Source organism: Molossus molossus, unplaced genomic scaffold, assembly GCF_014108415.1.
Source record: "Molossus molossus isolate mMolMol1 unplaced genomic scaffold, mMolMol1.p scaffold_m16_p_4, whole genome shotgun sequence".
Taxonomy (NCBI): domain Eukaryota; kingdom Metazoa; phylum Chordata; class Mammalia; order Chiroptera; family Molossidae; genus Molossus; species Molossus molossus.
The window spans coordinates 73,571,173-73,588,546 of NW_023425377.1; the positions used below are offsets into that span (position 1 = coordinate 73,571,173).

The window sequence follows — 17,374 nt, forward strand, 5'->3', positions numbered from 1 at the left end:
CCCTGAAGGAACCCTAAACACTGGTTACCTGGTGATACATCCTTGGGACATTTGAAGCCAAAAGGACTGCTAAGAGCCAATGATTGGGTCTTTAGCCAGGGGGCCCAAGGTCCTGGGTCAGTGAGAGCCCCTCCCCCGACTCTGGGGTTACCTTAATCTTCTTGAAGTCCACGGGTTTTCGGATGAGCTCGTAGTACTCAGGCAGCTCCTTGCGGGAGGGCAGCTGGATGAACACCTCACTGAGCTGACGTCCACTACTACTGTAAGGGGAGAGAGTGGGTATCACTCACAGGTCCTGCCAACTGCGGAAGCCCCAGCCCCCACTGTCTGATGACAGTGAGGGTAAGAAAATCAAAGTGGACTCAGGAGTTATTTCCTGTACATATGTGCTGTCTTGAGAGCTCTGGATCATTCCTGAGGCAACCATGCATGTAAAGGCTAGGGATGCACTTCAAACCAGGCTCTGTGCTCACCCAACTTCCCTAACCCCTTCAGCCATGTGCCGTACAAAGCAAGCCTCGGCCCTGGAAAGATCACGATTATGCACAATGCAAAAATCAGTTTGCTCATGCTGGGGGCAGAGTGCCAGCATTTTCAGAAATAACTTTTGCAAGCATGTCGTCTCTTGCAGGCAGCACTTAGGAGCAATAAACTTCAGAGAATTTGGCAAACACCCAGGAGCAAAGATGCCCACCAGCAAGATGTTAATGAAAGATAAAAGCTGTTTTCTAGTCCTTTCCATTGAGAAAGCACTTGTTTTCCACAAGGGAGCAGAGGAAAAATGTGCCATGTGTGGCCATGAGAGATGACCCGGCCTTCTTGCATCCAGAAGAAGGCATCCCGGCCTTCTTCTGGTTCTCATTTTTGGAGTCAACCATGTACTAGGCCAGCAGGTCGTGCCACACCTGAGCCTGGCTCTGCTACAAAGAGGAGTTCAGAGGTGCCGTCACTCCTGAGAAGGCAGTGAACAGGCAATGCAAGGCCTGAAAGACCAGGGGAGACGACAAAGCTCACTAGTGCCCATCCCCCCTGCTCTTCAGTTAGCCCTGAGAATGGTGGTTCTGTCTCGAGGAATCTAACCTGCCCAGGAGTCCCAGTGGGTCTCCAGAAACAGACAGTAGAGGCTCAGGGCCGCCATCCAGGGAGCTGGCAACCTGGTGGCGACTCTGTCCTCTAGGACCCCCTCTTCACCAAGGCACCTACACATTCTGGCCATGGTTTCATCCAGGTCCTGCTGTCAAGATGTCCTGCTCCACTGCCTGAGCTCCTTCTGGCTGCTTCATGACTAGGGCTTTTCAACCACTTCTGAGACAGGTGATTCGGGCTCAGAGCTTCCAGTGGGCTGAGCCCCTTTGGCTCTGCTTTTTTCCTTTTTTCAACAGAATTCTCAAAGGACAGGGCAGCCTGCCTGCTCTACCCCGCTGTCTGCCCACACTCCGTTCTTGTTTTTGTTTACTGCTCTGGAAGACAGCAGTGACAACATGAGCTTCTCGGGTTTTGTTGCTGGACACCCCAATTTCATAATGGCCTTATGGGGGCAGCTTGGCTGGTACTTCCTCCCTGAGGTTGTTCCCAGTGGGATCCCTGGAAGACTTTTGCTCACTTGGGGTTTTTTATGCCTCATGAGGCCCCTGGCCTAACAGACAAGGGATAGAACCAGGTCCCTGCACCTTACTTACTTGTCTTGGACAACTGCCATCACTCAGCCTTTGCTCTGGACCAGACATATGTTAACATGAGTTCTCACCACACTGTTATTTTAATTGTTGTGATGAAGAAATTAAGGCAAAACGGTTGCAGTTTGTCCCCGGCCCTGGTTGGTCGTGCGGGTGGCAGCCACTCGATGTGTCCCTTCACATCGATGTTTCTCTCTCTCTCTCTTCCTCTCTCTCCCTCCCGCTCTATCTGAACAAACAAACAAAACAAAAAAAAGTTCAGTCTGCCCTGGCTGGACACAGCCCACCTTGAGCCTTGCCTTCCTTCCCAGTGTTATGTGGGGAGGCCAGCAAGCGAGAGCCTCCCGCTTTCTTGCCTTTCAGCCATACCCTGGCCTGTGCCGGGTCCAGCAGTCACAGATAAGGGAGGGCATGCCACTTCTAGGCTGTCATGCCCATTCCTGGAGGCACAGGCTTCCATTCTCTCATGAACAGGCTGGTGGGTGGCTTTGACCACAAGCAACTAGAATTCATTTATGTAAACTCCAAAAATGAGAACAGGCAACTTTCTCACGGCAGTGTCATCCCACACTTGGGCATGACGATGGGGAGCACTGCATTTTACACTCTGACCCAGGACTTGCACCCACAGGTATAAAATAACAAGATCTGTGGGGTGATAATCTCTCATACAAAGTGCAATGGACTCTGATTTCTACTCTTTCTCACTGAGAAATGCCAGTGGGGACCCACAAAATTCATTTCACAGCCCACTAATGGGCACAGACTCCCAGCTTGAAAAGCCCTGCTTGCAGTGCCAGGGCCAGTTGAGCCTGGCCACACGCCCCACCATCTGTGACATCCATGCAGGCGGCCATCCTCAGAGGTGCGTGTGGCCCTCCAGGAAGCTCCGGAGGTATGACTTTGGTGCTGTAATATAGCAGAAAGTTTCATAATAAAACCCCCTCTCCCCTGTCAGCCTAAGAAATTATTTGAGAGCAAATTATTTGAGGGCCTCCTTTGGGGGAATCGAATCTTGAGGCATAAAGGCCCACGCTGCCACCCAACCCAACAACCCTTCTCAGCTGCAAGAGCTCTGAGTGCAGATGGCCTCGAACGGGGTGCATGTGAGGAAGGGAGAGGATGCCAGGATGACAGGGGACTTTTAAAACTGTCCTCTCTCAGACACCAAGGCCTCTTGGAAAGTCATTGATGTACGATTTTAATTGTTCAGAAGTCCCTTGGGGAGTCCCCCAAACCCTAAGTAATTGCCTTGGGGCCAAGAGCCATCCAGGCTGGCTCATCCACCCTCATCTCTTTATTAGAGGTGGATATCCCATAGTTCCCCATCTCCTGGGAATACATCCAAAGTCCTTCTGATGGCTGCATACTTCTCCAGAATGGGCTGTCCATGGCCTCAGATGTCAGCACCCCTCTCTGTACTTCCTCACAACCACCTCAGGGCACACAATGTCACTGCTCCCCCAAGAAACCCAGGCTCCCGCCCCCTCAGCACAAATGTCACCCTCTCCTGTGAGTGTTCTAATACCCGCCCACCTTGCCCTCACACCTCGTAATAGAAAAGGAGGCTTGAAATGTAAAACAAAAGTATAAATCTTCAGCACTCAGCTCCCCGAGGTGCTCAAGGTTCCTGTGAGCCTCCCTGACCGTCGACACTGGCTGAGCATGGTCTCTTCTTGAACTTGATGTTACAGGATCACACAGGGTGAACTCCTAGGCCTGGTAGCACCCCTCAACGCCATCCGTGAGGTTTATCCCCGTGGGTGCATGCTGCAGTAACTAACTGTTTAGACAACTGCATTGTGCTTCAGAGCAGACACCCCCTCCCCGTGGTCCACTTGCCTGTCTGCTGTTGAGGGGCACTTAGGCTGCGTCTGGTTTTAGATATTATATAAAGCAAGTGGCTGTGGACACTTGTGTCTGACTGTTCGGCTTGCATCTCTCAGGAATTTACCTGGCGGGGGGGGGGGGGATAAGTGCTTGGTCACAGGGCAGGGGACATACAGCTTCAGAAGGTACTGTGTCCATCCTCCAGCAGCAGGTGAGCACCTGGTTCTGTGCAGCTGCACTTGCTCCTGATGCTCCTCGTTGATGTGGGTAGTCTATGTCTTAGGTGTGCATTGCTATCTCCTTGTGGTTTTAATTCACATTTCCACCTTTTCACAGGTGCACTGTGGGGCTGACAGCCTCTTTCAGGCATATCTGTTCATGCTTCCCCTGAGGGTGCTCTGTTGGACACATTTATTGCAAACCCCTTCTCCAGTTTATGGCGTGTTTTCTTAATCCCTGGGTGGTCATTTGGTGAACAGATCTTGGTTTTAATCAAAGTCTAATTTATCAATATATCCTTTTACATTTGGTGTTTCGCCTGAGCTGTTAGAGAAATCTTTGCCTACTCCAAGGTCAAGGAAGTATTGCACTTTCTTCTAGTAGCTTTGATATTTTCCCTTTCACATTATTAGATATGAAGCTGGTTGCCCTGAATAGTTTCTTTCTGTCAACAGAAGTTACCATCCACCCCACCATACCCAGAACACAAGCTGTGAGGGCAGAGACTTTGCCTGTTTTGTTCACCACTCTATCGTTTGGCACCTGGAACAAAAGCCTGGTACACAGTAGGTGCTCAAAAAACATTTAATGAATAGAGGAGAGACAGCTCAGGGTGAAAGTCTCAGGGTCATGGGGCAGCGCTTGAACCTGGGTCTAACCAGGGTGCCTCACCACCCTCCACTATCCTGTTCTACAAAAGACTCTGGAAGCAACTACCAGGAGTCCCACTGCCCACAGAGCACAGCACATCGGCCTTCTGTCTTGTGAGACTCACTCTGAAAAAGCTTCCATGGACAGAGTTTAGAACTCTATCCCCAGCCCTGCCCCATGTCTGGCTGCCCTGGCAGGGTTGAGGATAGAAATGAAGCCAAAAGTCTGAACCGACACATCCCTTTGAGTATATTTCTGGGTTTAGCCTTAAAATAAAATTACAACACATGGAAGAGAAACAAAGAGAATCAGAAGAGAACAGCAGCACCTGAAAGGACAGAACTATGGACTCCCAGTATCTAAGGGTTCATCCCTACGCAGTCCTTGCTAAACAGACAGAAAAACCATAGAGGCTATGAATGCTGGCTACAGATACACAGGTGGCAGGCAAGACTTGAGAAATCCCGTAGGCCAAGTCAGTGAGGGGCTCTACCATCCTTTATCATATACTGCTCTAAGTCAAGGGTCAGCAAACATTTTCTGTAGTCACTGAATATTTTAGGCTTTGTGGGCCATACCTATCTGTCACAATTACTCAACTCTGCCACTGTTACTCAAAAGCAGCCATAGACTTTATACAGGCGAATGAGTTTTGGCTGTGTTCCAATAAAACTTCATTTATAAACAATGAAATCTGAATTTCATATAATTTCACATCATGAGATAGCAGTCTTTTAATTTCTCAAAATCAACCAAGAAAATAAATAAATAAATATTCTTGTCCTGGCCTGTTTGGCTCAGTAGTTAAGAGCGTTGGCCCGCAGACTGGAGAGCCAACGCTCTTAACTGCGTTCGGTTCCCGCTAAGGGCAAGCACCTTGGTTGCAGTTTGTCCTGGGCCCTGGTTGGGGTCGTGTGGGTGGCAACCAGTCAATGTGTCTGTCTCACATCAATGGTTCTCTCTCTTTCTCTTCCTCCCGCTCTATCTAAAGATATATGCCAAAATGTCCTCAGGTGAGGATAAAAATTCTTAATTCACAGGCTAAACATACTCAGGTGATGGGCCAGATCCCCCCCCCCCCACCAATTTGCATATTTGGTTTGCTGACCCCTGGTGTGAAAACAACAGAAAGAAGGTACCAGGATGGTAACATACTGCTTGGTGTCCTCACTTGAACATCCTCTGAGGGGGCAGACATAAAAAATAGATCCCTTGAGCTCCCATGGTTTGAGGTGGGCACAAGCAATCAATCGAAGATGGTTCTCAAGACAGATCCCACTTGCCAAGTATAGAAGTGGTCCCAATCTCCTGGAAGGAGTCCCTCAGCCCTGCTCTCCTTCCTGGAGTCCAGTTCAGGCAATTTTCCTATGACATCTTTTAGCCCTGGGACCATTTTATCTTTTGATTCTCAAGCAGTGAACTGAGCCAGCAAAGCTCCTGGATATGAGCAACTCAGTATTTTCAAACCTGATTTAGCGAAATATTTATCTGAAACAGATCTTAGAAGGTACTCCATAAACAAAAATAGGAAATGAAACGAGGAAACACATTAAAGGGAACTGCATTAGTACAGAATTATTTCCCGGACTCAATTTTTGGACACATTACCAACTCAAAAGTATCTTAAGGATTAGAAAACTAAGAAATCTAGGGCAGATCCACTTACTTACAAATATTTACTAAGAGCCTCTACCTGTTGAGCATCCATCCACCCCTAAAAGATCAATCTCAGTGTTGAATATACAGCTCTGCAGTACAGAAAAAATTCTGACTACGCATGAGTGAGAGGGAAATGATATTCACGAAGACACCCACCAATGAAAATGGTCTGTGGGATGCCTGTCCTGCATTTCTAGCACACTCTTCCAGCACAGAGAGAGGGTGGGGGAAGTTTTATGGCAGAGTGTATGTGCCGAGGGCTACATTGGCTGTAGGTTCCAATGGCGATTAAGTGTCTAATGAGCTGATAGTTTCAAATGAGCCAATGACACGTCTGGGGGTGCATGTCTCTTAACACAGTTCAACAATGAATTCCAAATCTCATTAAAAAAATCCCTTAACCCCTTCTCCCCTCCCAAGTAACCCAAACTGGGAAACCACTTAGTTTGAAACCGACATTTTGAAGCAAGATCCTGAGCTTTGGAGGAGAGAGATAAAAGGCCCAGGTCACACAGCAAGTGGCAAAAGCTGGATCATAATCCAGACACATTCCCAGATGTGACAATACTTCATATGTACATGCCGGCTTCTTTAAGCACACTGTGAACACCACAAGGGCCTACACTGTGCTGGCTTCTGCTGCGGCAGGCACTCAGAAGGCATTAACTGTGCGTGACCAGGACAAAGAACAGAGTACATGTGACCAGTTTATGGCAGCACAGAGGGCCAGCAGAGTTGGGTCATGCAAGTACAGGGTGATCCAAGCCACTTTCTGCAGGGCTAGGGGACCATGGCCTCAAGAATCATGCTTGCTGAGCAGGTGATTGGTAGAGGAAGCCTCAAGCCCCTTCTAAAGTGCCAAGCATCCCCACATTGGGAATCGAGGGCACTGGGGGTCCTCTGGTCTATCCAGAGAATGGGTGGGAGTGTTTTTGGGGGGTCACCAGGCTGGGAAACTGCTGCTGCGGTACAGGGCTGATGGACCCACCTCCACATCTACCTGGGGATCCTGACACCCACGCTTCCTTCCCTCCAACTAATATTTAACCTTATTTAACATATATTTTAAACTAGTTTCACCTCAGAAGTTCAACATTTCTTAATCTTTCTATCCTTTTATCTAGCTCTTAGCTTAATTTTAAAATTTACCTGATTTCTGTGATTTCTCATTTTACTCAACCTTATCTTCAGACCCCTTTTTCCATCCTTTTCCTCCATTTCACTTCATACCTTGTGTGTTGCCTTACTATCTTCTATTTTCATGAACACACCGTTTCCCCTGCATACAGAAGTAGCACAAGCTTGCTGTAAAGCACTGCGCACTTTAGAAGGTTCTCACATGGGCAGGACTCCAAGGAAAGCAGAGGGAAGGGGGCCAAGGTTGAACCTGTTCACCCATATCTACTTGTTTCTAGAGTCCAGTATCCGTCCCTGCCCTGTTTGAAGCTTTATGTAATTCTAGTTTTAAGGCCCTTCTAAATCTGTTACTGTTTTGTTTTGGATGATCTTTCTCACAATGGCAATCACCAGCAGGAAGGGAAGCCTGGGAATGGAAGCAATATGATAAACAAGGCAGGGGGAGCTTATTCCATGGCAGGCTCAGAACCACAGTACAGCTCCACAAGGCCACCTAGCTAATCCTCCTACGGCTCTGAGCCCCACTGGGCCCTTAGCCTGGCCTGCACCCACACTCAGGCTGGCCTGGGGCTTGATGATGAGATCAGGACTTTTCTCACGACATCTCATCTCAGTGCCTCTCATGCAAGATTCCAGGCTGAGTGCCGAGCAGATAGCGCTGACACGTCTGAGGGCGCATGTCTCTTAACACAGTTCAACAATTAATTCCAAATCTCATTAAAAACAAAACAAAACCCTTAACCCCCTCTCCCCTCCCAAGTAACCCAAACTGGGAAACCACTTAGTTTGAAACCCACATTTTGAAGTACAGGGTGGGAGGGGACCTGCAGGCGGAGAGCCGCCTTATCCTTCTGGAATGCACCCATTTCCAGCTCGGGCTCCAGATGAAGGCCCATCTGGCCTTTGGCCGTCCTGAAAGTCTCAGAGCCCCCTGCAATGACGTCTCCTAGAGAATGCCTCAACCTGACAACCTTCCCTGGGCTTGTTAAGTTGTCCCAATTTTTCTCAGAAGTAAAGGTATAGTCTTTCAACACTGAAGAGCCGCCTTCTTTTTTTCTAATCAAGGAGATGCAAGGGCAGAGGGCAAGTGCCTCCAGGTCTTGCACAGTTCCCATCAGATTCAGACCTGGGCTGAAGGTGTCACCACGGATCTGGCTGGGGCCCTTTTCACCCACAGTGGTTTCTGGACTGCATGCCTGGCCCCATAATATCTCACTGGAGGTCTCTATAACCCCATTTAGGAGATGAAATTTTTGTGTTGCAAACTTGGAAACAGGCAGAGATGCATGTTGAAACCAGATCTCTGTGACACCCAAGCCCAACAGCCCCCACAGAGACTGTGGCCTGGGAGGCAGGCAGAAGGTTCTATGGAGCCCTCTGGAGCCTGCCCACCAAGACAGTGCCTCAGCAAATGCACTTCTCTGAAACCTTTTCCAAGGCCCCAAGGGCATTAGCAGACCTGCAGACAGTGCCTGTGAAGAATCAAGAAATGAAGACACCAATTGCCAGCATGCACAGCCCTGCGACAAGGAAGGTCCCAACCTGACCCACGACCTTGTGTCTAACTTACTTGCATGTTTACATTTTGAAGTGCAACCATTAATTCCAACTTAATTCCTAAATTCAGATTTTGATTTTGGCTGTTGACCAGTGGGTTCTTTGATGCCATTTGAGATTTATAATCACCAAGGAGAAGGTGCCTGCGAGGCCTTGCACTCTGACTTGATCCCTGTGGGGGCCTCTTACCTTCCTCTGGTTCTGGGAAACCTGTTTGCTCTGCCTCCAGGCCTCGGCACGTGTTGTCCCCTCTGCCTGTGACACTCATTCCCTTCACTCCCCCACGGTGGGACCCTGCTAAGTCTTCAGACTCTGCTTATGAGGCACTCCTCCCTGAGGCCACCCTGGGTCCTGGTGCCATCTGTGCCAGCAAAGGTCAAAGGTACAGTGCTGCAGACTCTCCAAGCTTCCCCTCCCGTAGCCCTACAGCATAAAGTGCATTTTCACTATGACTCAATTGAGGGCCACCGTGGCTGCGAAGGTTCCATGCTGCACAACCCTAGGAAGTACCACTCACAGGGCACATGGGGCCGTTGGGGGGGGGGGGGGGCGGGGGGCGGGGCAAGGCAGCCCTGAATCTGAACGCACAGAAGGAAGCAAAGCTTACAAGACAGGACATTACCTTCATACGGACGAGGATGTAAACACCAAGGGACTATAATACAAGATTGCACAGGTATTTAAATACAACTAGGGGATCTTGAAACAAACAGTGAAAAGCAACATTTGGAATGGTGCCAGTTGCTGAAGGGTGGCCCTGCTCAGACATGCAGCAGAGGCACAGCTGAGCTACTTCTGTTGAGAGTCACCACACCAAGGTACAACCCTAGCTCCCACCTGTGGTTACTCGGGACAATAACAGCAGCACCACACCCTCCTGCTCCACAAGGCAAGCTCCCGACTCTGAATTCAAATGTTGACATCGTCCTGGTATCATTCTTTGGTGTCTAGGAAGAACCAAGTTGTAACAATTCATTCTCTCCTCAGGCTCCAGATTGAACTCAAGTACAAAATTTAGGTAATTATAGGGTTTTGGAAAGCAATTTAAAAAACGAAATCCAAATGTTTCCTTTTCTCTTCTGGAATAAAGCAATTGAAAGTTTGAGACAAGAAAGTGTGAGTTAGGCAATCTCCAATTTTATTCTACCACAGTTCTTTGGTGTGGAGCAGTGGCCAGTACTTTAGAACCTACCCAGTGTATGACATATAGTTGTAAAAAACTTAATTTAGCCTTTGCCCTTGGCTCCTGGGAGGCCATCTCTCAAAACCCCAGAGTGTCCTGCCTGATAGGTATCTTGGGCCCAGCTCGTTTAAGAATATGATTTAGAGCAGGGGTGTTAGGTCACATTGCATCAGCATGACCTAGAGAGGAGCTGGAGACATGGCAGTCACATGGGCAGTTGGCCATATCTATGTGACTGAATTCCAATAAAAACCCTACACACTGAGAATTCCCTGGTTGGCAATGATCTATGCAAGTCATTTTATATCACCGGCAGTGCTGTCTAGGACTCACTCCGTGGGGAGAGGACAATAGGAAGCTCAAGGCATGGAGCTCTCCTGGATGCTGCTCTATACACCTCTTCTGTTAGCTAATTTTAATCTGTATCCTTTTGCTATAATAAACTATATGCATAAGTATAACAGCTTTCAGAGTTCTGAGAGTTTTCTAGAGAATCATCAGTCCTGAGGGTGGTCTTGGAGACCCCTGAACTCTGCAGATGGTGTCAGAAGTAAGGGTGATCTATGGACTGTCACTTAACATCACAACAGGGTGAACCATATTGTTATTTCCCCCATGGTTTCAAATTCAGTTTGTTAAGAATATCAGGAAATATCCAATAGGTCAACTTTGTACCTAGGCATCATCTTTCAAAATATCTGCCAGATAAAATAACTTTTCAACCAGGAAAACGTGGCTGTTCTCCTGAGTTTAAGGGAACACTTTATCTCGTCCTGTATGACTACCAGAAAAGCAAGTGGACAACCCTGCTCCAACTGTGAACCAAACGTTTCTCAACGTCAGGACATGGTAGCTTCCTTTGATGGTCATATATGCTGTCCTCCTGTTAAGTCCTCTATAGTTCCTCCCTGTCTAATGGAGAACTCCCAGTTCTGTGATGCTATCTATACCAGGAGTATGAGAAATTAAATGTAAACCATGTACCCCGGCTAGTTTGGTTCAGCAGTTAGAGCGCTGACCTTTGAATCTAGGAGTCACAGGTTTGATCCCCAGGCCCAGTCGGGCTTGTGTGGCAGGCAGCCAATCCATGTGTCTCTCAAACATTGATGTCTCTCTCCACCCCCACTCTACCTCAAAAAAAAAAAAAAAAAGAGGTATCCTCGCATGAGCATTAAAAAAAAAAAGCAAACCATGCAACACACCCTCCAATAAGGTATACTGCAACATGGGTCTGCCATTGGCTGGGCGTTCAGCTCTGTGACTCCAGTGTTCAAACTGGATCTCAGAATCCCTACCAGGATCTCAGCATTCTGCACTAGAACAGTCTTGACAAAGGGTCATAGAACCCTACAAGCTAGTTTTCATTTATTGACTGATTTCTAACCCAACCTTGCACAGGCTGGGAGAACAAATGTTTGCAGAGGTTGTGGAAGCCATTCTTTGGCCCATGATACAGCTAAATATGAGGCTAAGAAAGGTTTTCCAGTGAGTCATAGGATGACTAAGAAAGCGGACTGATATTTGACTTTTTTTTTGAACTGAAAACATCTAATACTTCATTAACAAGTTTAGCTTGCTGTTGCCAAGTGTCTTTTTTAAAAAACTGAGGTAGAACTTATAGAGGAAAGTGCACACATCTTAAGTATACATTTGATGAACATTTTCATGTAAATATACTTAGACTGATAAAATATTCTCAGCATCCCAGAAAGCTCCCTTACGGTCCTTCTCTATTAATTTCCCTGTCTTGAGGTAACCACTGTTTTTTTTTTATCCTTACCCGAGGACATTTTTTTCATTTTTTGTTCAGACAGAGCAGGAGGGAAGGAGGGAGGGGGAGAGAGAGAGAGAGAGAGAGAGAGAGAGAGAGAGAGAGAGAGAGAGAGAGAGAGAAACATCAACGTGAAAGGGACACATCGAGTGGCTGCCACCTGCACGACCCAACCAGGGCCGGGGACAAACTGCAACCGAGGTATGTGCCCTTAGCGGGAACCGAACCCAGGTCTCTGTGGACTGCAGGCCGACACTCAAACCGCTGAACCAAACTGGCCAGGGCGAGGTAACCACTGTTAAATGCTCATCACTGTGGGTCAGCTTCTGAACTTCATATAACTGGAAGCACACAGCAGGTACTTTTTAGTGTCTGGCTTCTTTCACTCAACAAAATATAAGATTCTTCCAAGGAGCAGTGGTACTCTGGTTTAGTGGCTGTCAGAATTTTGCTGTACAATTGAACCACCATCGATACATTCTCCTGGGGGTAGACACTGGGCTGTTTCATTGGGAGCAGGTATCAAAGTTGCTGTGGCATGCTTGTACAAGTCTTCTGGTAGACAAACACTCAGTTCTCTCAAGTTTACAATCTTCTGGGTCAGAAGGTTCATCTTTACGTTGAACTTTAGAAGACACTGCCAAAGAGCTGTGTGAGGTCCAACTGCTCCACATTTTCGTCAACACCTAAAAGAATTGTAGCCTCTCACTCTCATTTGATGTTGCTGATGCAAAGATCCTGAACACCTTTTCACATGCTGATTGCTCATCAGGACATCTTCTTGCAGCTGTCTTTTCATGCCTTTTGCTCATTTTAAAACTGGGTGTTCTTTTCCCAACCTGTAGCAGGAGTTTTTACTGTCTTCATGAGCATGTCTTTTGATGAACAGTTGTTCTTTCTTTTAGTGAAGTCTTTTTTGGGTAGTGACAATTGTGTCCTGTTGAGGCAGTTTATGCCTACTTCAAGGTTATGAAGAGTTTCTCTCATGCCTTCTTCTAGAACTTTGTTTTACATTTCACATTTACATCTATTATCCATTTCAAATTAACATATATGTATGATATGAGGCCAAGGTCAAGGTTCTTTTCCACATGGATATCCAAAAGACCAGCATGAATCATCCTTGCCCCAATGACCTTCAAGGGTCTTCTTTATTTTAGTAATTTTAAGTTTCCCTTGCAAGAACAAGAAAGAAACAACAGGGTCTACTGTTTTCCTTTTCCCAAGAGAGAATCTTTTTAATCCTCATCTGAGGATATGTCTTTTTTTCTATAACTGATTTTAGATAGAGGAAGGGAGAGAGGGGGAAGAGAGGGGGGAGGGAGAGAGAGGAGGGAGGGAGAGATGGATGGATCAGCTGCCTTCTACATACACCCTGATTGGGGATAGAACCTGCAATCCAGGCATGTGGATGATGATCCAACCAACTAAGCCACCCAGCCAGGGCTGGGTCTACTATTTTCATTGGATTTTTGCACATTCCATATTTTACTTTTTACATTTCTCTTTGTGGAATTTGTCTCAAAGGTCAAGTTTGCAAATTAGCGTCCTATTTCCTTCTCAATATTGACACTGATTACATTTTTAGGTCCAGAAACTGAACTCACATATCCCTCTTTGTTAGTTTGTCATTTGTTCCTCTTTGATAGTAAGTTAAAAAAAAAAGTTTTCTTTATTGATTTTAGAGAGAGAGGAAGGGAGAGGTAGAGAGAGATGGAAACATCGATGAGAGAGAACATCAACTGGCCGCCTCCTGCATGCCCCCCACCGGGGATCAGGCCCACAACCTGGGCATGTGTCCTGACCGGGAATCGAACTGGTGACCTCTTGGCACATGGGTCAACGCTCAACCACTGAGCCACACTGGCCAGGCAATATGATTATTCTTTTTTTTTTTTCTCCTCACCCAAGGACATTTTCCCATTTGTTGTTCAGATAGAGTGGGAGGAGGAGAAAGAGAGAGAGAGAGAGAGAGAGAGAGAGAGAGAAAGAGAGAAACATCGATGTGAAAGGGACACATCGAGTGGTTGCTGCCTGCACGACCCAACCAGGGCCAGGGACAAACTGCAACCGAGGTACATGCCCTTAGCAGGAACCAAACCTGGGTCTCTCCGGACTGCAGGCTGATGCTCTAACCACTTAGCAACCCGGCCAGGGCAATAAGATTATTTTTTTCTTCTCCTCACCCAAGGAAATTTTTCCATTTTTGGTTCAGATAGAGTGGGAGAGACAGAGAGGGAGATAGAGAGAAAGAAACATCGACGTAAAAGGGACACATTGAGTGGCTGCCACCCGCACGACCAACCAGGGCTGGGGACAAACTGCAACCAAGGTACGCGCCTTTAGCGGGAACCGAACCCGAGTCTCTCTGGACTGCAGGCCGACGCTCTAACCACTGAGCAAAACTGACCAGGGCAATAAGATTATTTTTAAAGGTCAATTTGTATCCTTTATTTGGATATCATAATCCTCACCAACCCCCAAAATTTCACCCTTGATAAGAATCTCTCTAAAAGATATGCCCAGAGTTCACACCTCAACATTTTCCCTTCTTACAGATGAAAATTCTCTTACTTTGCCTCACAACTAACTGCAAAGTGTTACTATGGAACCAACCTGTACAACCCTTCTGTTATGGGGACAGTCATATTGGCCGGTATGTACCAGAAAGTGGAGTAACACACTGGGGAGTGGAAGCACAAGCTGAGTTCTGTGAAAGGTGCAGGCCTTGCGTCCCTGGACACCTTTTTGCAGCTCCATACAACTCACCCTGCACTAGCAGAATGTGCACACATCTCCTTGGAGGGCTGTGGGAAAACCATTATTTTCTTATTATCATTTAAGTGGTGTATGTGATCCACAAACAGATCCACTGCAGCTGAAAGCACGTACAATCTCGTATTTGGTGCCTGTGAGGACAGGGGTCACAGTGCCTGGAGTGGTCAATCAACATGTGGCTGACCTGTAATGGCCCAGCATGAAAACTGGTCTTGCTTGTCGTGTAAGTATAAGGATAATGCAGCAAAGGTGCGCGACTCTACAGAAGGAAAGTGTCACCCTCTCTGCTCCAGCAACTCTGGTCTCCATCATAGTCCACTGGCCATGAGATCAGTGCCCATCACAGCACAGATCCCCTACTCCTTCCACCTTACTCATCACTAACCTCAAACCCGTAGGCTACCCCTCATCCTAGGGCCTCTCCGCCTGGCCTCTGCTGGAGAACTCCCCCCAGATCTCCTTTCCTCAGGGCTCCTCGACCTCCCTACCACTTGCTCATACCAGTTGTATGCTTCCTTGTTCCAGAATATAGGTTCCATGAGGGCAGGGGCATTTCAACACACAGATTCAACCAATGTTTGTGGAATGATCAAGCCAATAATGAACTCACAGGCACACGGAAAGCCAGACAAGGCACCTCCGAGGACCCCCAGCATCCACCCACCCAACACGCCCACCCCATTTCTTGGCTTACCTGTCTTTATACTTGATCACAGCATCCACGATCTTCTTCATCTTCTTGGTGAGGTTTGGCGGGTTGGGGGAGAGCTTTTCGGCAGGTGGACGCCCGCGCTTCTTCTGCTTCTTGCTCTCCTCGTCTTTGTCGCGGCTGCGGGTGCTGGTGGTTGGGGTGGAGGAGCCGGCGTCGCTGTCCCGCTTGCGTTTCCGCGATGATTTCTTCTGCCGGACCTCCTCTTCGATCTCCTCCAGCGTGCCCTCCTCGATGGCCTTCAGGGTCAATAGTGGTAAAATAGGACAGCCAGCACCGAGGTTGACAAGCAGAGGCCGCGGCGCAAACCCGTGGGGTCTGGCTGGGGTGGGACACACACCAAGTCTCTCACAGGCTCTGAAAGGCCAGTTCTGTCTCTCCAGAGCACACCCCACCCATGCCTGTCCTTCACAAATAAAGGATTGTATTTTACTTTAAGAATTAAAGAATCTTATCTTCACTGTATGGAGTCTGTGGAATATACTCCTGTAATCCCTCCACCCAGAGGTGACACTGTTAACACTTGTGCTCTGAATCTGCTGCATCTTTCTTTCAAAATTTGGGGTAAATAGGTTTTAAGTGAACAGTTCAGTGGCATTAGGTGCATTCACACTGTGTGCAGCCACCACCACCAATCAGCTCCAGGATCTCCCTACCCTTCTCACATACGTGTGCACAACTGAGACAGCATGGACTCATATCCACATACCATATCATGACTCATGTTTTTGCTTAATATATCCTGGATACATTTCCTGTCGTTTTTCTGCAACATAATTTTAATTCCTGTTTAGTATTTTATTGTACAAAGGGCCTTAACTGTTCTTAGGCATTGGGTTATTTCCATTATTTGGGGTGGGCATGGCTATTCTACTAACATTTCTGACAGTTGTCTTTTTTGTACAGATTCCTAGAAGTGAAACTACTGAGTCGAAGGACATGAATGTGAACAATACTAATTTTAAGACAATCCTGATTTATTCATTTTGAATGATAAGTAACTTGCACGTTTATTCCTGAAAACAAAGAGAAGCCAGATTTCCAGAGGGAGTGGGGTCTGGACCCAAAAAGGTGTGCTGGTCACTTGTCTTTCATGTATCAGTTATGACTATGAACTGGGCAGAAGGCCTGACACTGAGGACACAGCACCGAATGGAAGCACATGGACACTAATCAGATAGACTTCCCACAAATGTGACAACCATGTCGAATGCCAGAAAGAAGGGTAAGTGGTGTTCTGATAGTGAAGCGAATGTATCCTGCTAGAGGTAGAAGAGAGCTCCAGAGGAAGTGACACTGAAGCTGAGAACTGAAGGGTGGGGTTAGGTAAAGGCATCTAGGCCAAGGGAACAGCATGGAGGGCGTGTGGCAGGCAGGAGGAACTGAATGAAGGTCAGCATGGGGAAGGGCATGTACTGTGGGCCCAGGCTGGTGGGTTAAATACTGTCACCCAAAATTCATATCCATTTGAAACCTCAGAACATGATCTTATTTGGAAATAAAACCTTTGCAAATGTAATTATTTAATAGAGTTAGGTGAGTTCCTATGTTAGGGTGGGTCCAAAATCCAATGAGGGACCTTATGAAAGGCAGAAGAGGTCCCAGAGAGAGAGACACAGGGTAGAGGCCATGTGAAGATGAAGGCAGATTGTGGACTGATGTGGCCACAAGCCAAGGAATGCCAGGGCTATCACAAGCTGAAAGAGGCAAAGAAGAATCCTCCCTTAGGACCTTTGGAGGGAGCAGGGCCCTGGATTTTAGACTCCTAGCCAACCGGAACTGTGAGAGAGTAATTACTATTGTTTTAAGCCACTAATTTTGTGGTAACTGTTATAGCAACCCTAGGAATATCTAATACAGGGTCTCTGGTCCCATGGCTAGCAAGGCAAGAGCCATAAACATTCTGAGGGATTTGGGTACATATGGTATCAGAATGGCTGTCAAAAAGTGGTGCCAGTTACACGTCCACCACTAAGAGAGGAGAGGGCCTGTTTTGGGCAAATGTATTTTTTATTAATGTAAATTTCATTGAGTATGACATACAAAAAGGCACGTGCTCAACGGGAAAAGAATAGTCTTTTCAACAAATGGTACTAGGACCACTGGATATCCACATGCAAAAAAATGAAGTCGGTCCCTAACTTACTGCCATATACAAAAATGAACTTTAAAAGGATCACAGACGTAAATGTAAAAGCTGAAAT

At 47.2% G+C, this 17,374-nt stretch overlaps 1 protein-coding gene across 5 annotated transcripts in view; it reads right to left on the reverse strand.

The window, feature by feature from the left end:
* SMARCA4 (SWI/SNF related, matrix associated, actin dependent regulator of chromatin, subfamily a, member 4) overlaps nt 1-17,374 on the reverse strand; it is an 88,725-nt gene that overhangs the window by 4,016 nt on the left and 67,335 nt on the right. For 3 of the 5 annotated variants that reach the window (XM_036242090.1, XM_036242092.1, XM_036242091.1), the window contains 2 exons: nt 15,156-15,409; nt 152-260 (listed from right to left, as the gene is read on the reverse strand). In XM_036242090.1, coding sequence (XP_036097983.1) covers nt 152-260; nt 15,156-15,409 — 363 coding nt within the window. Of the gene's footprint in view, nt 1-151; nt 261-15,155; nt 15,419-17,374 lie in introns of all 5 variants that reach the window. The other 2 variants (XM_036242088.1, XM_036242089.1) reach the window with 1 other exon arrangement.